At 41.7% G+C, this 24868-nt stretch overlaps 1 protein-coding gene across 4 annotated transcripts in view; it reads right to left on the bottom strand.

Moving 5' to 3' along the window:
* Nucleotides 1-9012, bottom strand: part of LOC106579328 (ETS translocation variant 4) — a 31605-nt gene extending 22593 nt beyond the window's left edge. The window contains exons 1-5 of one of the 4 annotated variants that reach the window (XM_014159147.3): nt 8791-9012; nt 8119-8226; nt 7376-7466; nt 6978-7025; nt 1734-1787 (exon numbers count right to left, since the gene is read on the bottom strand). In XM_014159147.3, coding sequence (XP_014014622.1) covers nt 1734-1787; nt 6978-7025; nt 7376-7466; nt 8119-8175 — 250 coding nt within the window. In that variant the 5' untranslated portion in view covers nt 8176-8226; nt 8791-9012. Of the gene's footprint in view, nt 1-1733; nt 1788-6977; nt 7026-7375; nt 7467-7746; nt 7879-8118; nt 8365-8790 lie in introns of those variants that run through there. The other 3 variants (XM_014159148.3, XM_014159150.3, XM_082965829.1) reach the window with 3 other exon arrangements.
* Between the last annotated feature and the right edge of the window lie 15856 nt (nt 9013-24868).

Here is a 24868-nt window from a genome sequence, read left to right as displayed (position 1 = left end):
AATTATTTTTTGCCACAAGGGATTAGGACTTTGTTTGCCGGCTTTACGCTCTGTACTCTGAGTTTCCCTAACACCTGTCACCTGTTTAGAACTATATTACAAGGCTGAAGAGTGAGGAGTTTGATGGAATAATGCAAAATCGGGTGTGGGAATAAATAAGGCCTTCATCGAACCCGCTGGGGGCTTCAATAGACTCACTTCAAATCGCAACCACAAACATGTAGAAGAATATCTTTATGTCTATGGCAGCCTGTCAACTTGGAGCTTCCCATCAAATCATGTCAAGTAGAGAGTCTTCTGGTCATTGAGTGTGAACAGCAGGTGCTAGCAGGAGCGCTGTCTGTCAACCTGAGCCCGTCTCGGCTCAGACTACTGTGTATAAGTGAGCTACCTGTCAAAGTGAAGCCCCACTGACCCTACAGAGCATACCAAGGTCTACCATGGGCAGCAGGCTGACCACCGATTGGTTGGGCTGGCCCGGGGTTTAAGTAGACATGACCCTTGCATAGTCTAGGGTTCATCGCCACTTCCTCGTTACCATTGTTGGCCCACAGACAGGAACAATATGTTTCACTGGGCATGTGTTACTGGGACTAAGGAGTTGTCACTGAGGATAAATGGCACAGTGTTTACCCACAATAGCGGTTGGGTTTTGAACGGGGCCAGGGGGAACTCAATTGCTAAGTTTAAAATTCACACAATAAAACTTCTGATTTATTTTCATGTTTAAATTATATTCAAAAAATGTTCAAGTTAAGACTTAACCCATCAAAATTGCTATGTTAAGTTTGGTCAAATTTGCTGTTAAATATATTATTTCCCATTCGTCATATTGTATGAACTCACCCATAAGTCTATGAATGAGTTTGAATAAAAAAGGCACAGAGGACACTGTTTGCAAAGCGCACACTCCCCTACTCTGAATCGTCATTGTTTAAACACACAACAAAAAGGGAAACCCATTCAAATAGCAGCCGCGCAGTTGTGTAGTATAGGAATTTGCTTTCCCCTCTTACACCTCAGACATACACAAAAGGGAGTCTTTGTACCTGGACTCTGAATGATCTTTTACTGGTTTCCTGGGCTAATCCATTCAGCTTTTCAAAACCATGCAAATGGATAGAGGAGGACAATAGTAGCATCCACATTCACCCATGATGAGTAGGTCATGTATTAAGTTTATGTCTCGGAAATGCTTTTTCCCAGGCAAAGATTAATGTGACTTCGACAAATACAGTAGCTCCACCCAAGCTTCAAGCAGTTTCACAACCCAATGCTGACCCCGTTTCGGAGTTCTCTCTCTCTATCTCTCACACACACACACACACACACACACACACACACACACACACACACACACACACACACACACACACACACACACACACACACACACACACACACACACACACACACACACACACACACACACACACACACAAACGTGCAAACACACTAAACAAACACACATACACGCAAACACACTCTATCTCTCTCTCACACACACACACACACACACACACACACACACACACACACACACACACACACACACACACACACACACACACACACACACACACACACACACACACACACAGACACACACACACACACACACACACGTGCAAACACACACACACACACTAAACAAACACACACATACACGCAAACACACACACACACGCAAACACAGAATTCTTAGAATTTAGACTAATGCAATCTTTACTTACAGTTTTCGGTGTGAAAATCAGGAACAAACTGCTCGTCACTGTCAGGCACTTGAGCTGAAATCAGAAAAGAAAGAGAAACCGTTAGCGTCATGTCATGGTTTGAGCAGAATGCTAAGCCTATCAGTTAACCTAACATAGCTAGCCTTGGTGGTCTGCAATTTACCTAGACAGTGAGCACTACACTAGCCTGCTAGCTAGCCTGTCTGACTATTTACATTGACCCCCCCATCTTTGTTTTTACACTGCTGCTACTCACTGTTTATTATCTATGCATAGTCACTTTACCCCTACCTACATGTACAAATTACCTTGACTAACCTGTACCCCCGCCCATTGACTCGGTACCCCCTGTATATAGCCTCGTTATTGCTATTTTATTGTGTTACTTTTCATTTTATTTTTATTTATTTAGTAAATATTTTCTTAACTATATTTCTTGAACTGCATTGTTGGCTAAGAGCTTGTAAGTTAGCATTTCACGGTAAGGTCCTGCGCATTTTCCTATTAACTGAGCCAGTCTTGGTGCTTCATGCTGTCCGACAGCCTTGCCAGTGTGGAAGCTCGGCTCACCCTGTCCATGGGCCTTGGCGGTCATGGTGCTGGGCCTCGCCAGACTCTCTCCTTAGCCATGAAACTTGACTCACTACCGGGGTCCAGCAAAGCGACCTTCACCTCCACACTTTCCAGCGTGCCATTATTTTGTCAACACCACATAGTCAAGGGAGGAATGAAGCTTAGCTCCTTGTTTCATGTGTCATTCAACGTCTTGACGGCACAAACACTGATTTATTAGTTAACCCTTTGAGCTGCAGCTCGCGAGGGTTTAACCTCAAGTCATGCCTTGACCTCAGTCAAACATCGTAACTGTGATTATTGACTGTGTTTTATTCTGGTCTGATCAAAAATGGTGGAAGAGGAAGATAGTTTACTCAGGCCGTTTATCATTGGAAAAAATTGTAAGTGCCGATCTGCTTAAGCATGTGGCTCTCCCATAGACACCAGTGCGATAGCAGCTGGGTCTGGTCTACTTAGTTCATTAACTAATGTAACCAGAAAAAAATGAGGGAGTGGGGTGTTTCACTTCTTCTTCTGTCTCTGGACTGATCTCAACTAGGGTCAGGAGCTTTTCCTGACCACATGAGCTGACCAGGAACATCTCAGGGTTCCTTCTGATAACTTCAGACTGGCTTGTGAAGCTGTCTTTCGGTATGATGGACGATGCTCTGACTTGAGGCCTAACGATGGCAGCACAGGGTGATTTAGGACCTTAAGAGGTGCACTTATAGTGGAGACAGGCTAGCTATCGAACCAAACTGGTGATAGATGGATAAATACAGAGGTGGAGCTGGCTTCCCTTCCTCCCCCCATGTCCAAACCCTGGCCAAAGAACCACAAAGATATCTTTAGCCCTCATTGACCTGATCGTGATTGTGTCAGGAAGACGTCAGTAACATGTAAATTGTGTGCATTTTGTGTACTTGTTTGTGTGTGCTTTTCATCACAGAGCAAAGACAGACTAAACAGGCTATTTTAAACAAGGAAGGAAATCAGACTTTCGGTCTTACACCCAGTTTGTGGAGTTGGAGGATGTTCTTGGACAATATAGATGCTCTGCGGCTAGTGAAGTGTTCTGGAATTTGTCACCTGCTTTGAGGTGCGTTCAAAGGTCAAGCTAGAGGTGTTAGGAGGAAGAGGAACTGAGAGAGAAGTTGGGGGAGCTGAGAACAAGTTTAGGTTAGCACTATTTAGAGTTAGATCTTGGTCACAATGCCACTATCTAGTAAGAATGAGTGATGTTTTGTTGAATAATTAAATCACAAAAAGCTGAAATTATCCAAATGAATCCAAAAACTAGACATGGTGAAATAAATATTCATCCATTCATACTAGATCTTAACTTGGAGTAAGTTTAATTTACAATCTTATAATTTATATTATATTTAAATGAACCGGATCCTACCAGCTAGGCCCTAACATTCTGAATAGTCTTTATGCAAATTCAGCCCATTGGGTACAGGTGCAACGGGGCTTGGTAGTATTGTACTATCCTGTTTGCCAAGATGTTCAGATCCAAATACATTTCCGATATCAATTGTCTTCCCAAGCACTGGACATTGAACTACACAAACAGGTTAGGAAAGCCAGATTAGTGGACTGCCAACACCCAAAAGGGTGAAAAGGTCAAATTTACCCAGTGAGCCATGCATGAGCACAATGGCATCTGATTCGCTACATGCGGCTGAATGGCCTAACCCTAAACCTCGCCTGCAGCCAGGGCTAGAAACCCTTACAACTAGCATCAGTCCAATTTGAAAGGTTCCTGCTTTTTCCATTGCTTTGGTCTTGCACTTACGCAACGGTATACTTAGGAAAAGTTGATGGTTATCATTAAATATTGAGACAACAATCTGTCCATAATGGCCAGTGAAAACAAATTTCCACCACATGGCAAGCACATATCCACTCTCCACTCTGAAATTGTTTAACATAACCAGAATAAGGAACATGCGATTGTATAGTATTATAGGAAACCAAATCTGAAGTTTAATTTACAATGAACATTAAAAGGTCTCTCAAATTGAAACTACGGCGTAAGAAAAATTACTTCCACTTTTTTCCCTCAAACACAGAGCAAGTCCATAGAACCCACAAAGAGAGAGTGAGTAAGTGCCAGCGTCTGTGACATCACCCAGCCATGTAAAGACCCAAAACTATCCGAAAGGTCCCCTCTCACTTCATCCACCAGCTACCAGACCATAAAACCTAGCTTGGAAACCAAAACGGAGTGAAAAGAGAAAATAAGAATTCAAAATCCACTTTCACGTATTTCTTCCATGCTTCCTGTGAGGAGGAAACCGGATGATGGCGTCTTGGAGCATGTTCAGATAAATTACATTGATTTCTTATATAATACTGTGCCTTGTTGCTATACGGTAATACTATTACCCCCTTTTAACTTTGCAGTCTTTTGCCCTAAGGAGAGGGATAAAGCTGTTTTATGAGAAAGAGCAGAGGCCAATATTTAGTCCACCAGACCAAACAATAAATCATTTCCACTAGTTTCAACATGTCTAAAATGGAACACGTTGGATCGAGCTCAGAAAGGGAAGAGAAAAAACCCCATTAAGGATGTCTGAGCGTCAGTGCGACTGGCTCGTAGACAAGAGCACAACCCCTGTGCTTAGGCAGACAGAGGGAGAGTGTGTGTGTGTGTGCGCGTGAATGCGTGAGTGCGCGTGTGTATCCGATTTGCTTCCAGGAACACCTCGTCAAAAGTCTTTGAGATGCAAGTCAGCACAAGACAGAAAGTGTGTTTATATGAGCACAGATGCATGTTTCCCTTTTTTCTTCCAGACACCTTGAATGACTTTTTTTTCTCAATGGGAGATCCTGAGAAGATCGCAGAACTTTCAGTCATAAACGTAAAGGAAAATGACAAGACGAGACAAGCTCCTGAACTCGCTCTCGCTCAACTTTCCTGTCTCCCATCTCCCTTTCTCCCGCTCTCTCTAGCAGAAAACTCCCTCCTGCTACGCGGGTGAATCCCTTGTAACCACAATCAGTCACAATGACAGGCCTGTAATTAATGTAGAAGGAAAGAGGAGTTCTGCCAGAAGAGCTCAAAACAATATATTATTTAGGGTTAAAAAACACATTGATAGTTACACCACCAACCTCCACCCAGGCAGCTCGGCTTTTTAATTCTCTCTTTGGCCCAGAGACCCTCTTCTTCTAGCCAATCTCTTAATGCAGTTCAACAGCACCCCATATCTACTGCTATGCATGTTACCTTTATGGCTGACTGAATTCAAATAAAATGTCCATCAAAAGGATCAGACTTCGGAGTGGTTCTCATTGTTGTCCCTTTTATTGGTGTTGGCTTTGTCTTTGTCTGTGGAGCGTGGTGGTGTGAACTTGCCAGTTTGACGCTGCATGAGAATAGGCACCTAGGCTGAGATACAGTGAGAGAATTGTTTGCCGGGCTTCATAAACAGTAGTTTTTCTTAAAAGGGAGGCCCATTTGACCTTTTTCACACTACCGTGCTGACCCGAACCATACTGTGTTGCCCCGGGTATTTTCTTTTCACGTTGACCTTTCCAGCACAGTTCCAGCATATATTTGACCCAGGTCTGCTCTAAATCACAGGGTATCAATTTGGCTGGTTCAAGATGGCAAACATTTTGTAGCCGGCTGCATTTCTGGTTTAGAGATTGCTAACACACTACATATTGCCTTGCCACTTCTGGGCCCCAGATTTACCAAACATTACCAAACAAGCGTGAGTCATTCCTTGGTTTTGTTGTCCCGTCTTAACATATAATTGCTTCTTCAGAGCGTACGTCACGTTGTACTTTTAAACTCCACACTGCTGACAATTGCTGCTGCCTGCCTGGGTCCATTTCATCGCTATGTGTGTTGAGGGACAGAGGCTTAACATGCTGCTTGTTTGTATTGGCTGGTCGTATTGGCACGCAAGCATACTACATGCCAGCATGGCCAAAATAGGGCATGTTTACAGCTAATCATGTCCTGTCTATGTTCACAAAGGACTTTTTTTTCTGTCACTAATGGCCATGTGTATTGCATCAGCATGTTTTAACTCCCCGAGCGTTTCTTCACTTCCTAAACATCCTCGTCTTACTTTAAGAAACAAAGTCTTGGTACTTTACCCTGTGTACTGTCTGTCTAGCACACAATATTAGGCCTTTCCTGGTGTATAACTAATATACCAATTCATTGTAATTATCATACTGTAGATTATTTCAGTCCCATTCTACATTAATACATCTGTCGAAATTGAATGAATAATTGAATAAATATACTTCTGGAGAAATGAGCTCTATCATGACCAATAATTGTTTGAAGCCATTGCTGCTTAGTGGTGGTATGACAGATTTATAAGCATAGTTTAAGTATTTGATCCAAGTGTTCTCATCAACCAAGAAGTCATTAACTGAGCAATTGGGATCAAACCCACTCACACACACAACTATATCAATAGACTTTGTTATGGACCATTTCCATGTTCATATCTGTCTGGCCAAGGCTGGTCCAACCAGGGTATCAATACGACTAATGTTCAATAGATCAAATGCATATTTTAACATAGTATCTTGCATGTAGAAATATTGTTGACATTTCCCCCGTTTATGTTGGTATTTTGCCAAACCACTCATATGTTTTCATCATTGCCAATGCCACTGAAACATACACAATTAATAAAAAAATAAAAAACACATTACCTTCAGTGAGCCATGTCTCCTGAAGCTGGCTTAAATCCTGAAAGAGGTCTAAAAACACACACACACACACACACACACACACACACACACACACACACACACACACACACACACACACACACACACACACACACACACACACACACACACACACACACACACACACACACACACACACACACACACATGAATACAACAGAACAACAAGATCAAAGATCATTAAGCACATGTCATGTCAGCTAGTTCAGGTTAAGACAAGTTAAGACATATATATCAATCCATAAGTAGAAGTGATATATCTGCTTGCCGGATTGGTAAGCAAAGCATTGACGAGGTAAAGGTGTCATGCAAAGGGGGCTTTAGGCCATTGCGAGCTTCCTTTGGAGTTCTAACTTTACCTTCAGATTCCTGAGGGGGTAATTCCGTGTCCATGTATTTCCTTTTCGCTGCCATCAACAGTCTATTTAGGGGTCCATTTCCTTGTGACTTCTGCAAGCATCAGAAATATTACAGAAGTGGAAAATACAGTCAAACATGTAGTACACCCTTTGATGTCACAAGCTACATAGAACATGCCCACTGTCACTAATTGGTTTAGTTAATTAGTCAATATGGCTATAAATACTAAAATAAGTACATATTACATTATCATTTGGATATTACAAGGCTATTATTTTCTTATTATCAGTAGCCTAATTATTATCATTATAGTTGTAACTTTCTGTGTTTTTATTTTTTTCTTATCATTCCAGACTAAAAAAATGTATACCACAACAGAACAACAATGCTGGTTGTCTCTGTGAATTGCAATAGTGTTGCAACTCAAACGCGGCTTTATCGTTCCATTTGCCCTCTCAAAATGTTAGCCCATTTTCGGTGTTACACTGTCAACATCTCCTGTCTAGAGACAAGAAATATGTTAATAAACAGTGTAAAATAAAAGCTGTAATTTATATTATTTAGTAAAAAAAAATGTGCAGACCTTTTGATAGTTTAGAACCGAACAGAAAATAGTTTTCATCGCGCACATAGTTGCTTCAAACAAATCGCATGCAACGGGCGATCGAAAGAGAAAGCCCGGTAGCCAAGTCCTAAAACTGAGTAAAGCATTAAAATAATACATGACTTTATACATACGTACATTTGCTAAAGTGTAAGGCACTTGCTGGTCCAAATATCCATCCATTTTATAATCCATCCGTTAACCGTTTGTGATCATTTAGGCTGAGTTGAATGTGATCCACGCAGCCTGCAGGAAGAGAGGGACAAGGGGGAGCGATAATTGTGAATGGAGCTGGGAGAAAGCTGCATACATAATGAGCTCCATTCACAAAAAAATGCAGAGGGGAAGCTATGGCGAGCGATTACCCAGCGGGCTGGTGCCACCTTTACCGCTAGCCTGACTGTAGTCTGTGGTTCGCGATAGACAGTCATCAGATCCCACACAAAAATGAACTCAATAAACAAGCCTATGCAATGTGCCATTTGCTCTTATATAGTTAAAACATTTTATTTGAAATGTGGCCCATCTAGGTTTTTATGTAGGTTAAATAGAATAATCATGTAGAATGTGCAGTTGTAAAATCGTCAGGCAAACCAATAAATTGTGATTTTATAGGACATGCACTTATAAAACTACAATAGACAAATTGTATAGGCTTTTCTTACTAAAAAGTATAGGCCTATACTTTCTATTTAGGCTCCATCAATGCCCAAAGAGAAAATGGAACCGTGGATAATGTGAAAAGGAACAGATGTCGCGTCTCAACTGTATAGGCTACAGAGGGCAACTAAATAACTGCTTTAACCTCACCTTGCTTATAATAGTCAACAATAAGAACATTGAAAGCTTAATGCGTGTGTTATAAGCATGAGACAGTAATGCCCCAAAAAACACTGTTGTTGTCAATTCTTTTCCAGACTTGAGTGTTGATTTGGACTACGTAGACTTGCTTTTCTTGCTCTCTGACGCTCGCTTGGCCAAATGACTTGCTGATTCGTGGATTTCCTCTTTCAAGGGCTCGAATTTCTTCCTTTGTCTTAATGAATGACCTGACTTATGAATGAAATCTAGGCTCCCTCTTTGAACCAATCCGCTATGAGACTGTTCGGGTCCCTAGCAACCATGGGCGGAGTTAGAAAAGTAGTAGCCAATCAGAGTTTTGGACTCAAAGAGTCTTTATACTAGATTTTCCAGTTGTTTTTCATTCACAAAGCCAGAGAGGGGGAAAGTTAGAAAAAAAAACGTCCATTCATAAAAACCTGCCCTAGCTTGAATGTCCCAACTTGTTTTTCCCTGCCTGCCCAGACTCTGTCAAATAAGTTAGTTTGTTTACCTTCTTACACTTCTTCTCCTCACTTATAATGACTAAATAACATGTTTTATGTAATGTACAACTAGCAATTACTTTGTTCACTGACTGAGTCAGAGGCTGGCTATTTGAACCACCTTTTGAATATAAATTACATGAAATGTCACAGGTAGCTTTTAAAGAAAACAAACTGAGGGAAAAGGTATCTCGTTATTATGTTTTATGATGATAAACAAATTACATCTTATTCTGTTCCATTCTATCACATGCTCTCTAAAATGAAAGAACTGGGTTGAAAAGTAAGCTTTCTGTGGATTAAAGTGGTTGTTTATTTCTGAAACTAATGGAGATGTTTCATTTAACTCAAAGTACACCTACTTCACTTCCAAAAGAAGTGAATAGCCATGTACTGTATGTTTGCCTGTGTCTAATAGCTGGCTCAGCAGGTTTAAGAATAGTCTACACGGAGCTAAAATAGATGCTATAAAGCTTTCTGTAGGAGGTAGTAGATGGAACCTGGTAGATAAGAGTGCTTTTTGATAAAAGGGGGCTTTGTTTGTAGGATAAAATATGACTGTTTTTCTGCCCGTACTTCAATAGTGCTTGTTGTGAACAGAGACGGGGAAGCAGAAGTGCCCAACACCGCTGTCCACTCCCCTCTCTCCCTCTCGTCTTCTTTCTGGAGCTCTATCAGCCCTTCCTCTCCTCCCTCCTCCTTCCTCTGTCCTGATAAGTCTGATGGTGACTGATAAACCCCTGAAGCTCCCTGAAGACCCACGGACATCACATTACTGAAAAGTATGTATACCTTTCTGCTGTTTTTAATAGAAAATAGCTCACAACCCCACCAGTACTGTTGAAAATGCTCAATAGAGCACTGATGATGTCCTGAAGTGGTGTGCTTGTAAAACGTTTATTTTTATTGCCCTTTATTCCCCTTTTTAATAATTTTTTTTTTACCAATCTTTATTAATTCAAGCAGTTCCTGACCATGTATTTCTATTGTGTCTATGAGACAGCTTGCCCTGGGTCGCATCAGTGGCTCCATGGTGGGGCAGGTTGCCCCTAGCCCCACTGGGAATCTAATGAGTTCCCATACCAGAGACGAGCCATGCCAGAACCAAACCATGTGGGCTACTCAAGAGATCTCTGACAATATCTTACCCCTCACCCCATATATCTGCTTTTCCTTGATCATATGTCAAGGAGTCATTTATGTTATTGTGTAATAATAAACATAATATCTATACATTTTACATTCATAATTCTTTAGAGTTGACGCTAAGCATTTACGATTTAATTGAAGATTATTATTAACCATTTATATGTACTATCCTTCATTCTTCAATCTTCATTCTCCCAAAAATAGTGACAAATTTAATAACGCTACATTTAGAATGGTTAATCTATAACATAATGCACATGAGGGTGCCCATTCATTGAGATGACCTGTGCATGACATCCATGGTTCCATGGCCATTAAAACAAACAGGACATATTCTCTCGGGCAGCGGGCAGAGGCCAGACAAGACAGGCAGCCCTGGTTGTTTGCAGTGGGGACAGGCTTTCGACGAAGAGCAGCTTGCTCTCACGTGCCATATCAACTGGAAGATGATTCCCAGTCCAAACAGCGGTCGTGTGAAAAGAGGTGCAGCCTGGCCTGGGTGAGTGTGTGTGTGAGAAAGGAAGTGTGTGTGTGAAGTGTGTGTGTGCTACTAAAAACACGGGTTACTTATTTGGCCTTTGACTTATCGCACATCCTTTTTCTGCCTGGCTGCCAAATTTGGATCCAGGCTGCCCTCCCCAAACATTATGTTCTGACTGCCCTGAGACCATTACGCCTATTCCGAGTCCAGGAAAGGACTCCAGGACTTCCTCTATCCTCCTGGACAGCAAACAATGCACACCTGAAAATAACTCAAGAAAAAGCTGAGCCAATTCTGATAATTAAGGCCAAGAGGTCAGAACATTTCATACACATCAGGGTTTTTAACCCACATCCTTCAGAGTTGTGCTTTTTCTCAGACAGGTCTGCAGAGTCACTGCCTGCCACTGTCTGTTCAATAAAACTGTCTTCATCAGACAGGCACTTGTCCTGTTTTGAAAACACCTGAGTAATAAACAGATTTTCCTCAAATCCAGAAGGTAGTGAGAGTTACTTGCAGTAAACTTTCTCTAATATGAACAGTTTTAAGTCATGAGTTCACGCAGTGGCTGATTAACGTCCCCTGGCTCGGGCTTGGTGCATGTGGTTGTCGCTGGCTTAGCCCGCGACACATAAAGGGATTTCCCTCCACCACCCCTGTGGAATGCCTAGCGCTGCAGTTCACACAGACCCCAGACAGGCTCAGCTCAGCCTGCCTCCCCCACAAAAACAGATGATCTTTAACTGCTGTGTGACTCTGTGTGTGTCTGTGCGTGCGCGTGCATGCTCTGTACCCTCTGGTGGCCTATTATTCATTCTCCCAGGACATAGCCCCTTTGCTGGGATGCCTCCTTGTGTATAGGCACAGCCAGGAAATGTCATCATTGGCATCAGAGGGAGGACTAGCGCGCCAACCCAAGTGTGCTCTCAGCACCTGCAGCCACAGTCCCCTGCCACAGACACTGGCTTGCTTGTTTGTCAACCCCACCATCCATGCCCCACCAAAGTCAGCCTGTCTAGCCTCCACTGCCTTATGAAAGATCAATCGGGTGAACACAATAGCCTCTTCGTTTATGGGGGTGTTTTTCTGATGCCGCCTGAAAGTCTGCATGCAGCTGCACTGGCCTGCTGACACTCCAAACAAGACACAAAGCAAACCCCCCTTTATATACAGTTTTAGACCGGCCCGCTCCGGTTTTCTCCGCAACGCAAGACTGTTCATCAGGAGCCCATAGAGAAGAGCTGGGACTGGGAGAAGTTATTTTGTTCTAGCGTGGGATGGCTCTGATGAGGAGACATAGAGGAGCCTTGTTGCTGTCTCTGTCACTGTGTAAACACTCTATTGTCACTCGACTCGCCCACATTTTCATTTATATCCCATTTTCCACTTCATTTCCATGCTACTTTTGGGACAAAACAAAATCCCATGTACTTCTACTATGGTAATCCATCTGTATCATCTAGGCGCATGGGGAAAAGCGAATGGTTTGGCTTTGGGGCCTGCGCTGTGCCTCATCATCACTGTTTCAGTCTAATCAAAATGCTATGTGGATAGAAGGACTATTCAGTATTGTGGATTTTTTGGGGGTGACCAATATATATATATATATATATATATATATATTTTGTCTTGTTGGGGGGGTGGGCTACATGCACGATACATAAATGTAGATCATTTAATAGTTAGCTCGCATCCACCCATGGGCTGCTACTCAAAAAGAAGAATACATTTTTAAAAAAGGAACACAACTACAAAGCATTGATCACTATGATCATGACACAGAGCCAAAAAGTAACAATACATTTAGTAAGTAAAAAAAAATTATAATAAAGAATTGAGGCTCCACCCACAACGTCCCACCCCATTTCCCCAACCCCACCCATCCAACATCTTCCTCCAACCACAATCAACCAACCCTACAGATCCTGGTTCAACCCCGGGCTGTATCACAACCGGCCGTGATCGGGAGTCCCATTGGGTGGCGCACAATTGGCCCTGCGTCGTCTGGGTTAGGGGAGGGTTTTGCTGGGGTAGGCCATCATTGTAAAATAAGAATTTGTTCTTAATTAACTTGCCTAGTTAAATAAAAGTTAAATAGAATAAATAAATAAAAACCCATTTCCCTAACCCCACCCATTCCAACGTCTTCCTCCAACCACAACCTTCCCCCCCATTTCCCCAACCCCACCCATCCGACGACTTCCTCCCACCCCCCCACCTGGAAACCATGTTTTCCATCCCTTCCCACCCCCCTAGCAACTAGAGTTGCTTGTTAGTCCCCCCCTCCCCCAACCACCACTTCCCCATGGACCTGAACAAAGAAAGTCAGTAAAAAATATGAAAAAAGATACATATATCTTTTTTTTTTGTGTATGTGTTGGGCTTCATAGATTCTTTATTTGCGTGTGTTGGGCTTTAACAGATTATTCTTTACATAGTCATATATATATGTCCAGGCCTCAATTGTTCCTTGACTAACACCATTCATTCATTCAATCATTTTAACGTTACAACTTCTAATTGTAACTGTATCCACTGGTGAATTGGGAGAGAGTGAGGTGATTGCCATCTAAGAGCCACCAACTTTTTTTGCAGCAGTGCTGCCTGCCAGCAGTAATCTACTCTGATTGATTGAGAGATTCAAAGAGCTATCATAGTTAAGTAACATAATAGATGCAAAGCACCGAATATTTACATTCATGCACTTGGAAATTAATTTGATAATGTTGTCCCAGAAGCATTTAACAGCACGGCACTCCCACATCACATGAAGGAATGTGCCTACCTGATTTAGGGGACACAGTAAACAGTTGGGAGTTGGGACCAATTTCATTGTAAAACTTTTCCTTGGTGTTCAATACAGTCTCGGAACAAACTAAAAATGTATAAATTGATGGTTCGAATGATGGGATGCCAAAGTCATATTTTTCCATATTCTGTTAATGTGGGATGTTTATCATGAATTTTAAAGCAAAGAAATGAAGCAATGTTCCCTACCTGATTTGGGGGACACAGTGAACAGTTGGGAATTGGGGTCAAATTCATCGTAAAAACATTTACTTGGTGTTAAATACAGTCTGTGAACAAACTTAAAATATATAAATTGATGGTTTGGATTACAGGATGCCAAGGTCATATTTTCCATATTCTGTTATTGTAGAATGTTTATCATACATTTTAAAGCAAAGAAATTAGTAAGGTACAGTAAACCCCTGCTGTGCTCTTTCCACTTTCATCGCTACTCAGACAGTCATCAAAGCTCTACGCTATTGCATGCTGGTAAGAGAAGAGACTTCTCACTAATTCAATGTCTCAGAGTTAACCAGTCATCTCACCCACCCTCACCTCTTCTCTCTTCCTAAATCACATATTTGAGGTTTCATGGCTTCGCAACACTCCATTGCTCTGATTTCACAAGGGAGCCTCGCTAATTCAGTCAAAATCCTTGTTGTAATTCATTTGGATCATTATAAACAATGCCCTGAGACCCCTCAAAACGACTCAGGCCTGTGTTGGGATTCCAAACAACTGTCCGGTAGTGTTTAGTTTTGGTTCATCCAGTTTAGGCCGACCTCATAACACAAGGTCACTCAGCTTGACCGAAGATGTAATGTACGACAGAGCAGTCTCATAAAGTTGATAAAACTGGATTGTCAAGAAATAGTTCTGGCTTGGACTATTGCAGCTGGTAGTTTTTAGTTTCTTCATACTGTATATTTTACTGTAGTTCATGTTGTCTCAATTCTCTATGTTTATGCAACTTGATATCCCATGTTTGTTAGATAGCCACTCTTAGGAAAACAGAGGTATGGACTCAAGCAAAGCAACTATGCTCAATCTAACATCCTGTATGCATGCGTATGACGTCAGTATGTACATAGCCTTCAGAAAGAACTCATACCCCTTGACTTATTCCACATTTTGTTACAGCCTGAATTCAACATTTATTAAATATATTTCTCACCAATCTACATTTACATTTAAGTCATTTAGCAGACACTCTTATCCAGATCGACTTACAAATCTACACACAATACCGCATTATCACAAAGTGAAAACATGCTTTTTGAAATTTTTGCTAATTTATTAGAAAGGAAATACATAAATATTTCATTTACATAAGTATTCACACCCCTGAGTCAATACTTTGTAGAAGTACCTTTGGCAGTGATTACAGCTTTGAGTCCTCTTGGGTATGTTTGTATCATCTGGATTTGGGGATTTTCTCCCATTCTTCCTTGCAGATTTTCTCAAGCTCTATTAAGTTAGATGGGGAGCAGTGTTGAGCAGCAATCTTCAAGTCTTTCCACATATTGTCAATGGGATTGAAGTCTGGGCTTTGGCTGAGCCAATCAAGGACTTTCAAGGACTTTCACATTCTTGTTCTGAAGCCATTCCAGTGTTGCTTTGGCTGTATGCTTGTGTTCATCGTCTTGTTAGAATGTAAATCTTCACCCCAGTCTAAGGCCGTTTGCACTTTGAAGCAGGTTCTCATCAAGGATTTGCGTGCATTTGGCTCGATTCATTGTTGCCTCTAGCCTTACCAGTCTCCAAGTCCCTGCCGCTGAAAAGCATCCCCATAGCATGATGCTGCCACCACCATGCTTGTGCCTGGTTTTCTCAAGACACCTTGCATTCAGGCCAAAGTAAGACATTTTTGTCTCATCAGAACACATACTTTTTTGCCTTACACTCAGTCTTTCACGTGCCTTTTTGCTAACTCCAAGGGTGCTGTTATGTTCCTTTTATTCAGGAGTGGCTTCTGTTGTCCTTCTGGTAGGTTCTCTCATCTCAGCCAATGAACTCTGTAGTTCTATCAGAGTGGTCATTGGGTTCTTGGTCAGCTCTCTGACCAAGGTCCTTCTTTCCTGGTTGATCAGTTTGGCTAGACAGCCAGCTCTAGGCAGAGTCTATGTAGTTCCATATTCTTTCAATTTCCCATTGATGGAGACCACTGTGCTCTTGGAAACATTCAACACTCTATCCAAACAATTGAACTGACTACAGGTGGACTCCAATCAAGTTGTAGAGACATCTCAAGGTATAAGGGCACAAGGCGAGACCCAGATGCAGACATGGGAGGCAGATGGTTTGAGTCTTGATATTTATTAAATAATCCAAAAGGGGTAGGCAAGAGAATGGTCGTGACAGGCAAAAGATCAAAACCAGTACAGAGTCCAGGAGGTACAGAGTGGCAGGCAGGCTTGAGGTCAGGGCAGGCAGAATGGTCAGGCAGTCGGGTATGGAGTCCAGAAAACAGGCAAGGGTCAAAAACCGGGAGGACTAGCAAAAGAGAATAGAAGCAGGAGTACGGGAAAAACACTGGTTGACTTGAAAAGCATACAAGACGAACTGGCACAGAGAGACAGGAAACACAGGGATAAATACAGTGGGGAAAATAAGCGACACCTGGAGGGGATTGAGACAATCACAAGACAGGTGAAACAGATCAGGGTGTGACACAAGGAGGATCAAAGAAAATTGGATGCACCTGAGCTCAATTTGGAGTGTCATAGCAAAGGGACGTGAATACTTAGATATTTCTGTATTTCATTTTTCAATAAATTTGCTAAAAAATCTAAACATCTATTTAATCCATTTTGAATTCAAGCTGTAACACAACAAAATGTGAAATAAGTCAAGGTTTATGATTACTTTCTGAAGGCACTGTAGCTAACGTGTGTGTGTATAGATTCAGGGAATGATACGTTTTTATATTCAGGAGCCTCTGAGTGGAATAGTCTGCCTCAGTCTGTTAAAACTATTCCCACTTGGTGTAGCTTTAAAAGGAAGGTGAAATCCTGGTTTATGGATAGTGTGTGCCTCTGTGAGAATTCCCTCCTAGCCCATTGATGATGACCAAATAGCGTTCCTTTATGTATAGTATGTATACGCTTTTGGGGTATTTATGACAAAATAACCAAATTGACCTTCCATTTTAGCTTCTGTTTTTTTTGTTGATCCTGCCGCATAAGTATGTGGACACCCCTTCAAATTAGTGGATTCAGCTATTTCAGCCACACCTGTTGCTGACAAGTGTATAAAATCGACCACACAGCCTTGCAATCTCCATTGACAAACATTGGCAGTAGAATGACCTTACTGAAGAGCTCAGTGACTTTCAATGTGGCACCGTCATAGGATGCCACCTTTCCAAAAAGTCAGTTCTTCAAATTTCTGCCCTGCTAGAGCTGCCCCGTCATCTGTAAGTGCTGTTATTGTGAGGTGGAAACGCCCAGGAGCAACAACGGCTCAGCCCACGAAGTGGTAGGCCACACAAGCACAGAAGGGAAATGCCCGAGTGCTGAAGCACGAAGCGAGTAAAAATCGTCTGTCAACACTCACTATTGAGTTCCAAACTGCCTCTGGAAGCAACGTCAGCACAAGAACTGTTTGTCGGAAGCTTCATGAAATGGGTTTCCATGGCCGAGCAGCTGAACACAAGCCTAAGATCACAATGCCAAGCGTCGGCTGGAGTGGTGTAAAGCCTGCCATTGGACTCTGGAGCAGTGGAAATGCATTATCTGGAGTGCTGAATCACGTTTCACCATTTGGCAGTCAGACGGATGAATCTGGGTTTGGATGCCAGGAGAACGCTGCCTGCCCCAATATATAGTGCCAACTGTAAAGTTTGGTGGAGGACGAATAATGGTCTGGGGCTAGGCCCCTTAGATCCAGTGAAGGCAAATCTTAACGCTAAAGCATACTATTACATTTTAGAAGATTCTGTGCTTCCAGCTCTGTGGCAACATCTTGGGGAAGGCCCATTCCTGTTTCAGCATGAAAATGCCCCCTGTGCACAAAGCGTCCATACAGAAATGGTTTGTCAAGATTGGTGTGGAAGAACTTGACTGGCCTACACAGAGGCTTTACCTCAACGCCATTGAACACCTTTGGGATGAATTGGAACACCAGGCCTAATCTCTCAGCTTCTATCTCAAGGCCATCAGACTGTTAAATAGTCAACACTAGCACTGAGAGGCTGCAGCCTACATACACATACTTGAAATCATTGGTCACTTTAATAAATGGAACACTAGTCACTTTTAAAATTTCACTATAATAATGTTTACATATCTTGCATTACTCATCTCATATGTATATACTGTATTCTATACTATCAACTGTATCTTAGTCTATGCCGCTCTGACATTGCTCGTCCATATATTTATATATTCTTAATTCCATTATTTTACTTAGATTTGTGTATATTAGGTATCTGTTGTGGAATTGTTAGATATTACTTGTTAGATATTGCCGCACTGTCGGAACTAGAAGCACAAGCATTTCGCTACACCCACAATAACATCTGCTAAATACTTGTATGTGACCAATACAATTTGATTTGATTTAATTTGATATCAGTGCCCAACCTCACTAATGCTCTTGTGGGTCCCCACAGCAATGTTTCCAACATCTAGTGGAAGGCAAGTCCCCACAGCAATGTTCCAACATCTAGTGGAAAGCCTTCCCTGAAGAGTGGAGGCTGAGTTGGGGGACCAACTCCATACTAATTTGCATGGTTTTGGAATGAGATGTTCGATGAGCAGGTGTCCGCATACTTTTGGTCATGTAGTGTATATCAAACTTGCAAAGTGCTATCATGAAAGAGGATGTAATGCCCTGGCCATAGAGAGGGGTTTTTGTTATTTATTTTGGTTAGGCCAGGGTGTTACATTGGGTGGGCGTTCTATGTTAATTTTTCTATGTTTTTGTATTTCTTTGTTTTGGGCCGTGTGTGGCTCCCAATCAGGCACAGCTGTAGTTCGTTGTTGCTGATTGGGAGTCACACATAAGGAGCCTGTTTTTCCTTTGTGTTTTGTGGGGGATTGTTTCTGTTTAGTGTTTTGCACCTGACAGGACTGTTTGGCTGTCGGTTTTCTTGTTTAGTGTGTATAGTGTTCTTACGTTTATTAAAATTCAAAGATGAACACTAACTGCACTGCACCTTGGTCTACTTCCACAGACAGCCATTACAGAGGACCACAATGGAAAGAGGACCTATCAGTTAAATGCTCTTATGAATCTTATGACCACACGATCAACCTCCACAATATTATTTTAATTATATTCTGTATTTTTTGGCTTTCGGGCCCCCGGAGGTCAGGCTTCCCAGATAGCACATGAACACGTCATCATTTTTTTTTTGAATGACAGGTTTTTAGCTTTAAAACTGCAACATTTTCTCGCAGCCTCATTGCAAACCGTGTATAATAGTAGGAAATTATCTCAGGGATTCTTAAAAGTTGGGACAATCCTTGTCCGGCAGGGAAAGTTTATTTTTAAAGTTGGAAAAAAAAGATTATGATGCATTATTTGACTTTAAAATGTACATTTAGTGGAATTTTATAAGGGAAAATATTTGTTTTGGGAATTTTCGAAATATATTCAATATTTTTCATTTCCACATTGTCTCTATACCTTGAAATGCCCTTGTCTGGAGCAAAGGATCACAATTTCAAACTCTCCCAAAAATGTAGTTTCTTGCAATAGCCCTCTGTGACTTTAAATAATATTTCTCTCAAAACTTTGATTCCTAATAGATGTGTAGAGGGATTTGGTCAACTCCTTCCGATTTGTCTAAAATCCTAAATTAATCAGGAATGAGCAGGGTCAGCTATACCATAAGGACCCCTTATTCATGTCCTTATAACATGCAGTGCAACAAGACCACTCATGGTTCTCCACTTTTGATAGACTTAAACAAAATATTGAAATCACCATGGACACAACCACATTAAAATATGAATTTTGGTTCACATATGTTACATTTCATTAGGTCTTAAAGTCATAAAACAACTGAGAAAAAAGAAATTGCTACTGTGAATACCACTTGAATGAAGAAGAAAAATGTAATTCTGAACTCTGTAAAACACAAACTCCATCAGATTTGTGTCTAACGTCAACTCCGTCAGAGTGCTGAAAGATCTGATAGAACGGTTATGTTTTTATTGGAGATTTTCAAATTAGTCTTTTCCATATTAAACAAATATTTGTATTGAACTTTTATTTTTAGAGGCAAAAATATGTCTGTTTTGAGTATCTATTGTCAACTCTGATGGCTATCTCCTTTAAGATACATTTTTGCAACATATACTTAAACAATTGAAGCATTTGCTGTGCTAAGGGATCATTTTTTATTTATAAATGTTGTTTTGTGTTCTAAATCTGGAAAGCATGCCAAAATGCTGAAGAAAATTGGCCTGGAGCATTTAACAGTGCTATCAATGAAAACAAAAATAAGTTTGGGGATTTGTATTAGATATTTGAATAATCTCATCTTAGAATTAAACAATCAAGGCCTTATACACTTGTTGGACAATAATTGTAAAAATGAAATGCCTTTTACGGTGTCTGACGGAGTTCACATGAATCCAGTTAGTTGCATTTTCTGAAACAAATAAAGTACATATGGAGGTTGTTATTTTATATGGTGTGATAGCTGATACTTTGGTCTGTCTTGGTCACACCTTGTAAAACTGAGCTACGCCACTGTACAGACACTGAAGACAGAGGTGACCTTTTGCACCTGTAAGTGTACCAGGCTTATAGGTCACACGTGGAGAATGCCTGGCACTCCACCTCTCTCTTTGAAGATTGATAGGGCACTGGCACTAGAGCCATTCAGTGCCATCTGTCACATCCTGACCAGTAAAGGGGTTATTTGTTATTGTAGTTTGGTCAGGACGTGGCAGGGGGTGTTTGTTTTATGTGGTTTGGGGTTTGTTGAGATATGTCCTTATGTAAGAGGGGTGTTTGTTTTATGTGTTCCGGGGTTTTTGGGTATTGTTCTATGTTTTGTATTTCTATGATTTTCTATGTTGTGTATTTCTTTGTTGGCCTGGTATGGCTCTCAATCAGGAACAGCTGTACATCGTTGTTGCTGATTGGGAGTCATACTTAGTTGTTTTTGCATTGCTGTGTGTAGCCTGCAAGACTGTTTGTCGTTCGTTTGTTTTCTTATTTTTGTTACGTGTCTCTAATAAAGTAACTATGAGCACTCAACCCGCTGCGCCTTGGTCTACTACATACGACGACCGTTTCACCATCTGGGCATTGGCGAGGCCTGGTATGTGAACAACCTCCCGTTGGGATGAACTGGGTATGTGGGACTGGCAGGTCAGTGGCAGTGTGGACAGGCGTTTACTGCCATTAGACATAGGAGATATAGGAGAAGTGCCCAGGGGACAGGAGTGGAAATGCCAGTGGGTTAATGGGAGGACTCTAACTAATGAATTATTAAGAGTGAAAGTGGTGGCCTCTCACTGGTATTCCACTATTAACATAGCTGTAGCTGTAGCCAAGATTTGAACAGGAAATATATTTGAACAGGAAATATATTTGAACAGGAAATATATTTGAATAGGTTTGGTTTGAATAAAGTAGTTCAAGTGTTTAGTGGTCTACCGTGCCTTGCAAAAGTATTCATCCCCCTACTTTGTTGCGTTACAACCTGTAATTGAAATGGATTTTTATTTGGATTTCATGTAATGGACATACACAAACTAGTCCAAATTGGTGAAGTGAAATGAAAAAAATAACTTGTGTCAAAAAAATTATAATTGAAAAGTGGTGCGTGCATATATATTCTCCCCCTTTGCTATGAAGATCCTAAATAAGATCTGGTGCAACCAATTACCTTCATAAGTCACATAATTAGTTAAATAAAGTCCACCTGTGTGCAATCTAAGTGTCACATGATCTCAGTATATATACACCTGTTCTGAAAAGCCCCAGAGTCTGCAACACCACTAAGCAAGGGGCACCACCAAGCAAGCGGCACCATGAAGACCAAGGAGCTCTCCAAACAGGTCAGGGACAAAGTTGTGGAGAAGTACAGATCAGGGTTGGGTTATAAAAAAACATAAAACTTTGAACATCCCACGGAGAACCATTAAATCCATTATTAAAAAATTAAAGAATATGGCACCACAATAAACCTGCCAAGAGAGGGCCGCCCACCAAAACTCACGGACCAAGCAAGGAGGGCATTAACCAGAGAAGCAACAAAGAGACCAAAGATAACCGTGAAGGAGCTGCAAAGCTCCACAGCGGAGATTGGAGTATCTGTCCATAGGACCACTTTAAGCCGTACACTCCAAAGAGGTGGGCTTTACGGAAGAGTGGCCAGAAAAAAAGCTATTGCTTAAAGAAAAAAATAAACAAACACTATGTCTGGCGCAAACCCAACACCTCTCATTACCCCGAGAACACCACCCCCACAGTGAAGCATGGTGGTGCCAACATCATGCTGTGAAGATGTTTTTCATCTTGCAGGGACTGGGAAACTGGTCAGACTTGAACGAATGATGGATGGCACTAAATACAGGGAAATTCTTGATGGAAACCTGTTTCAGTCTTCCAGAGATTTGAGACTGGGATGGAGGTTCACCTTCCAGCAGGACAATGACCCTAAGCATACTGCTAAAGCAACACTTGAGTGGTTTAAGGGGAAACATTTTAATTGTCTTGAATAGCCTAGTCAAAGCCCAGACCTTAATCCAATTGAGAATTATGTGGTATGACTTAAAGATTGCTGTACACAGCAGATCCCATCCAACTTGAAGGAGTTGGAGCTGTTTTGCCTTGAAGAATGGGCAAAAATCCCAGTGGCTAGATGTGCCAAGCTTATAGAGACATACCCCAAGAGACTTGCAGCTGTAATTGCTGCAAAAGGTGGCTCTACAACGTATTGACTTTTGGGAGGTGAATAGTTATGCATGCTCAAGTTTTCCGTTTTTTTGTGTTATTTCTTGTTTGTTTCACAATAAAAAAGATTTTGTATCTTCAAAGTGGTAGGCATGTTGTGTAAATCAATGATACAACCCCCCCCCCCCAAAAAAAATCTATTTTAATTCCAGGTTGTAAGGCTACAAAATAGGAAAAATGTCAAGGGGGGGAATACTTTCGCAAGCCACTGTATCTACAAGTCACTGCCAAAATAATAGAAACAACAATATAATGGGGCGTTGGGCCATTATGTTCGACAAGCAGCTTCCACATCATTTTGGTCATGAAGTGTAAATTGTAGGTGCCCATAGTGTAAAAATAGCCATTCAACCAGTTTTGAAAAGAGAAAACAAAACATTCTGCTCCATTGGAAAGTGCAAGGGTGCCAATATACCACAGCAGCAGACTGTACACTGCATTTATCTGGCTTTGATGGCTCAGTTGGTTGGGAGTTGGTAATTCCAGCATGGGCCAAATGCTCTATACCACATAATACGTTGGATAAAAGCATCAAAAGATCATACTTTGTCATATCATCATTACACTATCCCACCTCATCTATCACTGGATCAAGTCCAGGGCTGTGCACAGACGTTTCAGAGGGCAAGTGCTCAAAATGAAGAAAAAAAACATACTTTCTTAATTCATGTCTCAAAATTCATAACATACTGTACCAACTGCCTCTGTAGCAAAATTATTATTTTTTTAAATCGCATAGGCCTATTTATTTCTGCAACAACACATTCATCATAACTTGTAAGCAAGGTAAGTACAGTGCCTCCTAAAGACATGACTGACATCGGTAGCGAACTTGACAACGTGCTTTAAGGGCACTTGGCGAATGGGAGGGCCAAGGGGCATGTTCTCATGGCTGGCAAACTGCTATCTGTGCACGTGCCTGCTCAAGTCAAAAGCATCAATGAGGGTATAGTCGTATATTATATCACATGAAAACAATACACCATTCATAATACTAGGCTTTTATGAAAGGTATCAGAACAACCCTCCCCGCTAATACCATGCTAGGTTTGCTCTTTTCAGGTATGGCCCTACTGATGTCAGCACTCTCTGCCTAACGTCAGGCAGGGAATGAAGTCAGTCGTATTTGAAGTCATGAGATCATTTTTCCATTGACTGCAGAGTGGGCCAGTGTGTAAGGGACACCTTTGGCAATCAGCGAGATGCTACAGTTTCACTTCACTCGAGATCATTAGATGAGCCCAACACAGGTCTGCTGATGTTTTCTCCCCCTCATCAACCAACCCCTATACGCACATGCAGTTCTCTCTCTCTCTCTCTCTCTCTCTCTCTCTCTCTCTCTCTCTCTCTCTCTCTCTCTCTCTCTCTCTCTCTCTCTCTCTCTCTCTCTCTCTCTCTCTCTCTCAAACCAGGCCCCTCTAATCCTGTAGCCTATTGTCTAGGCTGGGGTTATAACCATCAGTTAGTCACTACCATGTGGTTTTCTGCCTGTACCCCCTCACCTTCACTGCAGAAGCAATATGACACACACACACCCCTCCTCCACACACATACTCACACCCCCTCCCCCACAACCTTACTCATCACAGCATGACATCATCCGTCCCGGGTTACACGGCCTCCTGAGTGTCCTGATGGCAGAGATAAGTCACTGATTATCCTGGAATCTTGTTACACTGGAGCAATGGATCCCTCCCTTCCTCTCCGCCTCCACTGACAGTTGCATGAGCAGGCCCATAAACCCAGGCAGGTGAGCGGAAACCAGCTCCCTCCACAACAACACTGATCTTAGAGAGGTGAGAGAGATGGTGTGGTAAAAGAATATAGAGATTAGTAATGATCTAACGTTATTCCATAGTACCTTGTTCACTTCCTGCTACTCTCACAAGACACGTGTAACGTTTTTGAATGTTGCCGTAATGTGTCCTGGATGTTGTGAGGGTGTTATTGTGGTGCCGGTGTGATGGGCCCTTTGTCTGGGGAACAAGGGGACAGGGGAGAGGGCACATGCTTGAGGGAGCCCCGTTTAAGACTCAATCAATCCTATGGTGAGGTTCACTGACCCAGAAAATGGTCTCCCACCACAGAGGAAATGACAGCCCAGTAATCACCTTACTGCGAACAACAACACCACAGAAAGAATGCAAGGAAATCTGACGCACACTGTAAAGCAGTGAAAATACAATTGTAAACGAGCAGTTGGATGAAAGTGTAGATTTGACTT

Source organism: Salmo salar, chromosome 19 (assembly GCF_965601325.2).
Source record: "Salmo salar chromosome 19, fSalSal1, whole genome shotgun sequence".
In the NCBI taxonomy this organism is placed as follows: domain Eukaryota; kingdom Metazoa; phylum Chordata; class Actinopteri; order Salmoniformes; family Salmonidae; genus Salmo; species Salmo salar.
Note: the sequence above shows the minus strand (reverse complement) of the source record. Positions and strands in the feature narration are given on the sequence as shown.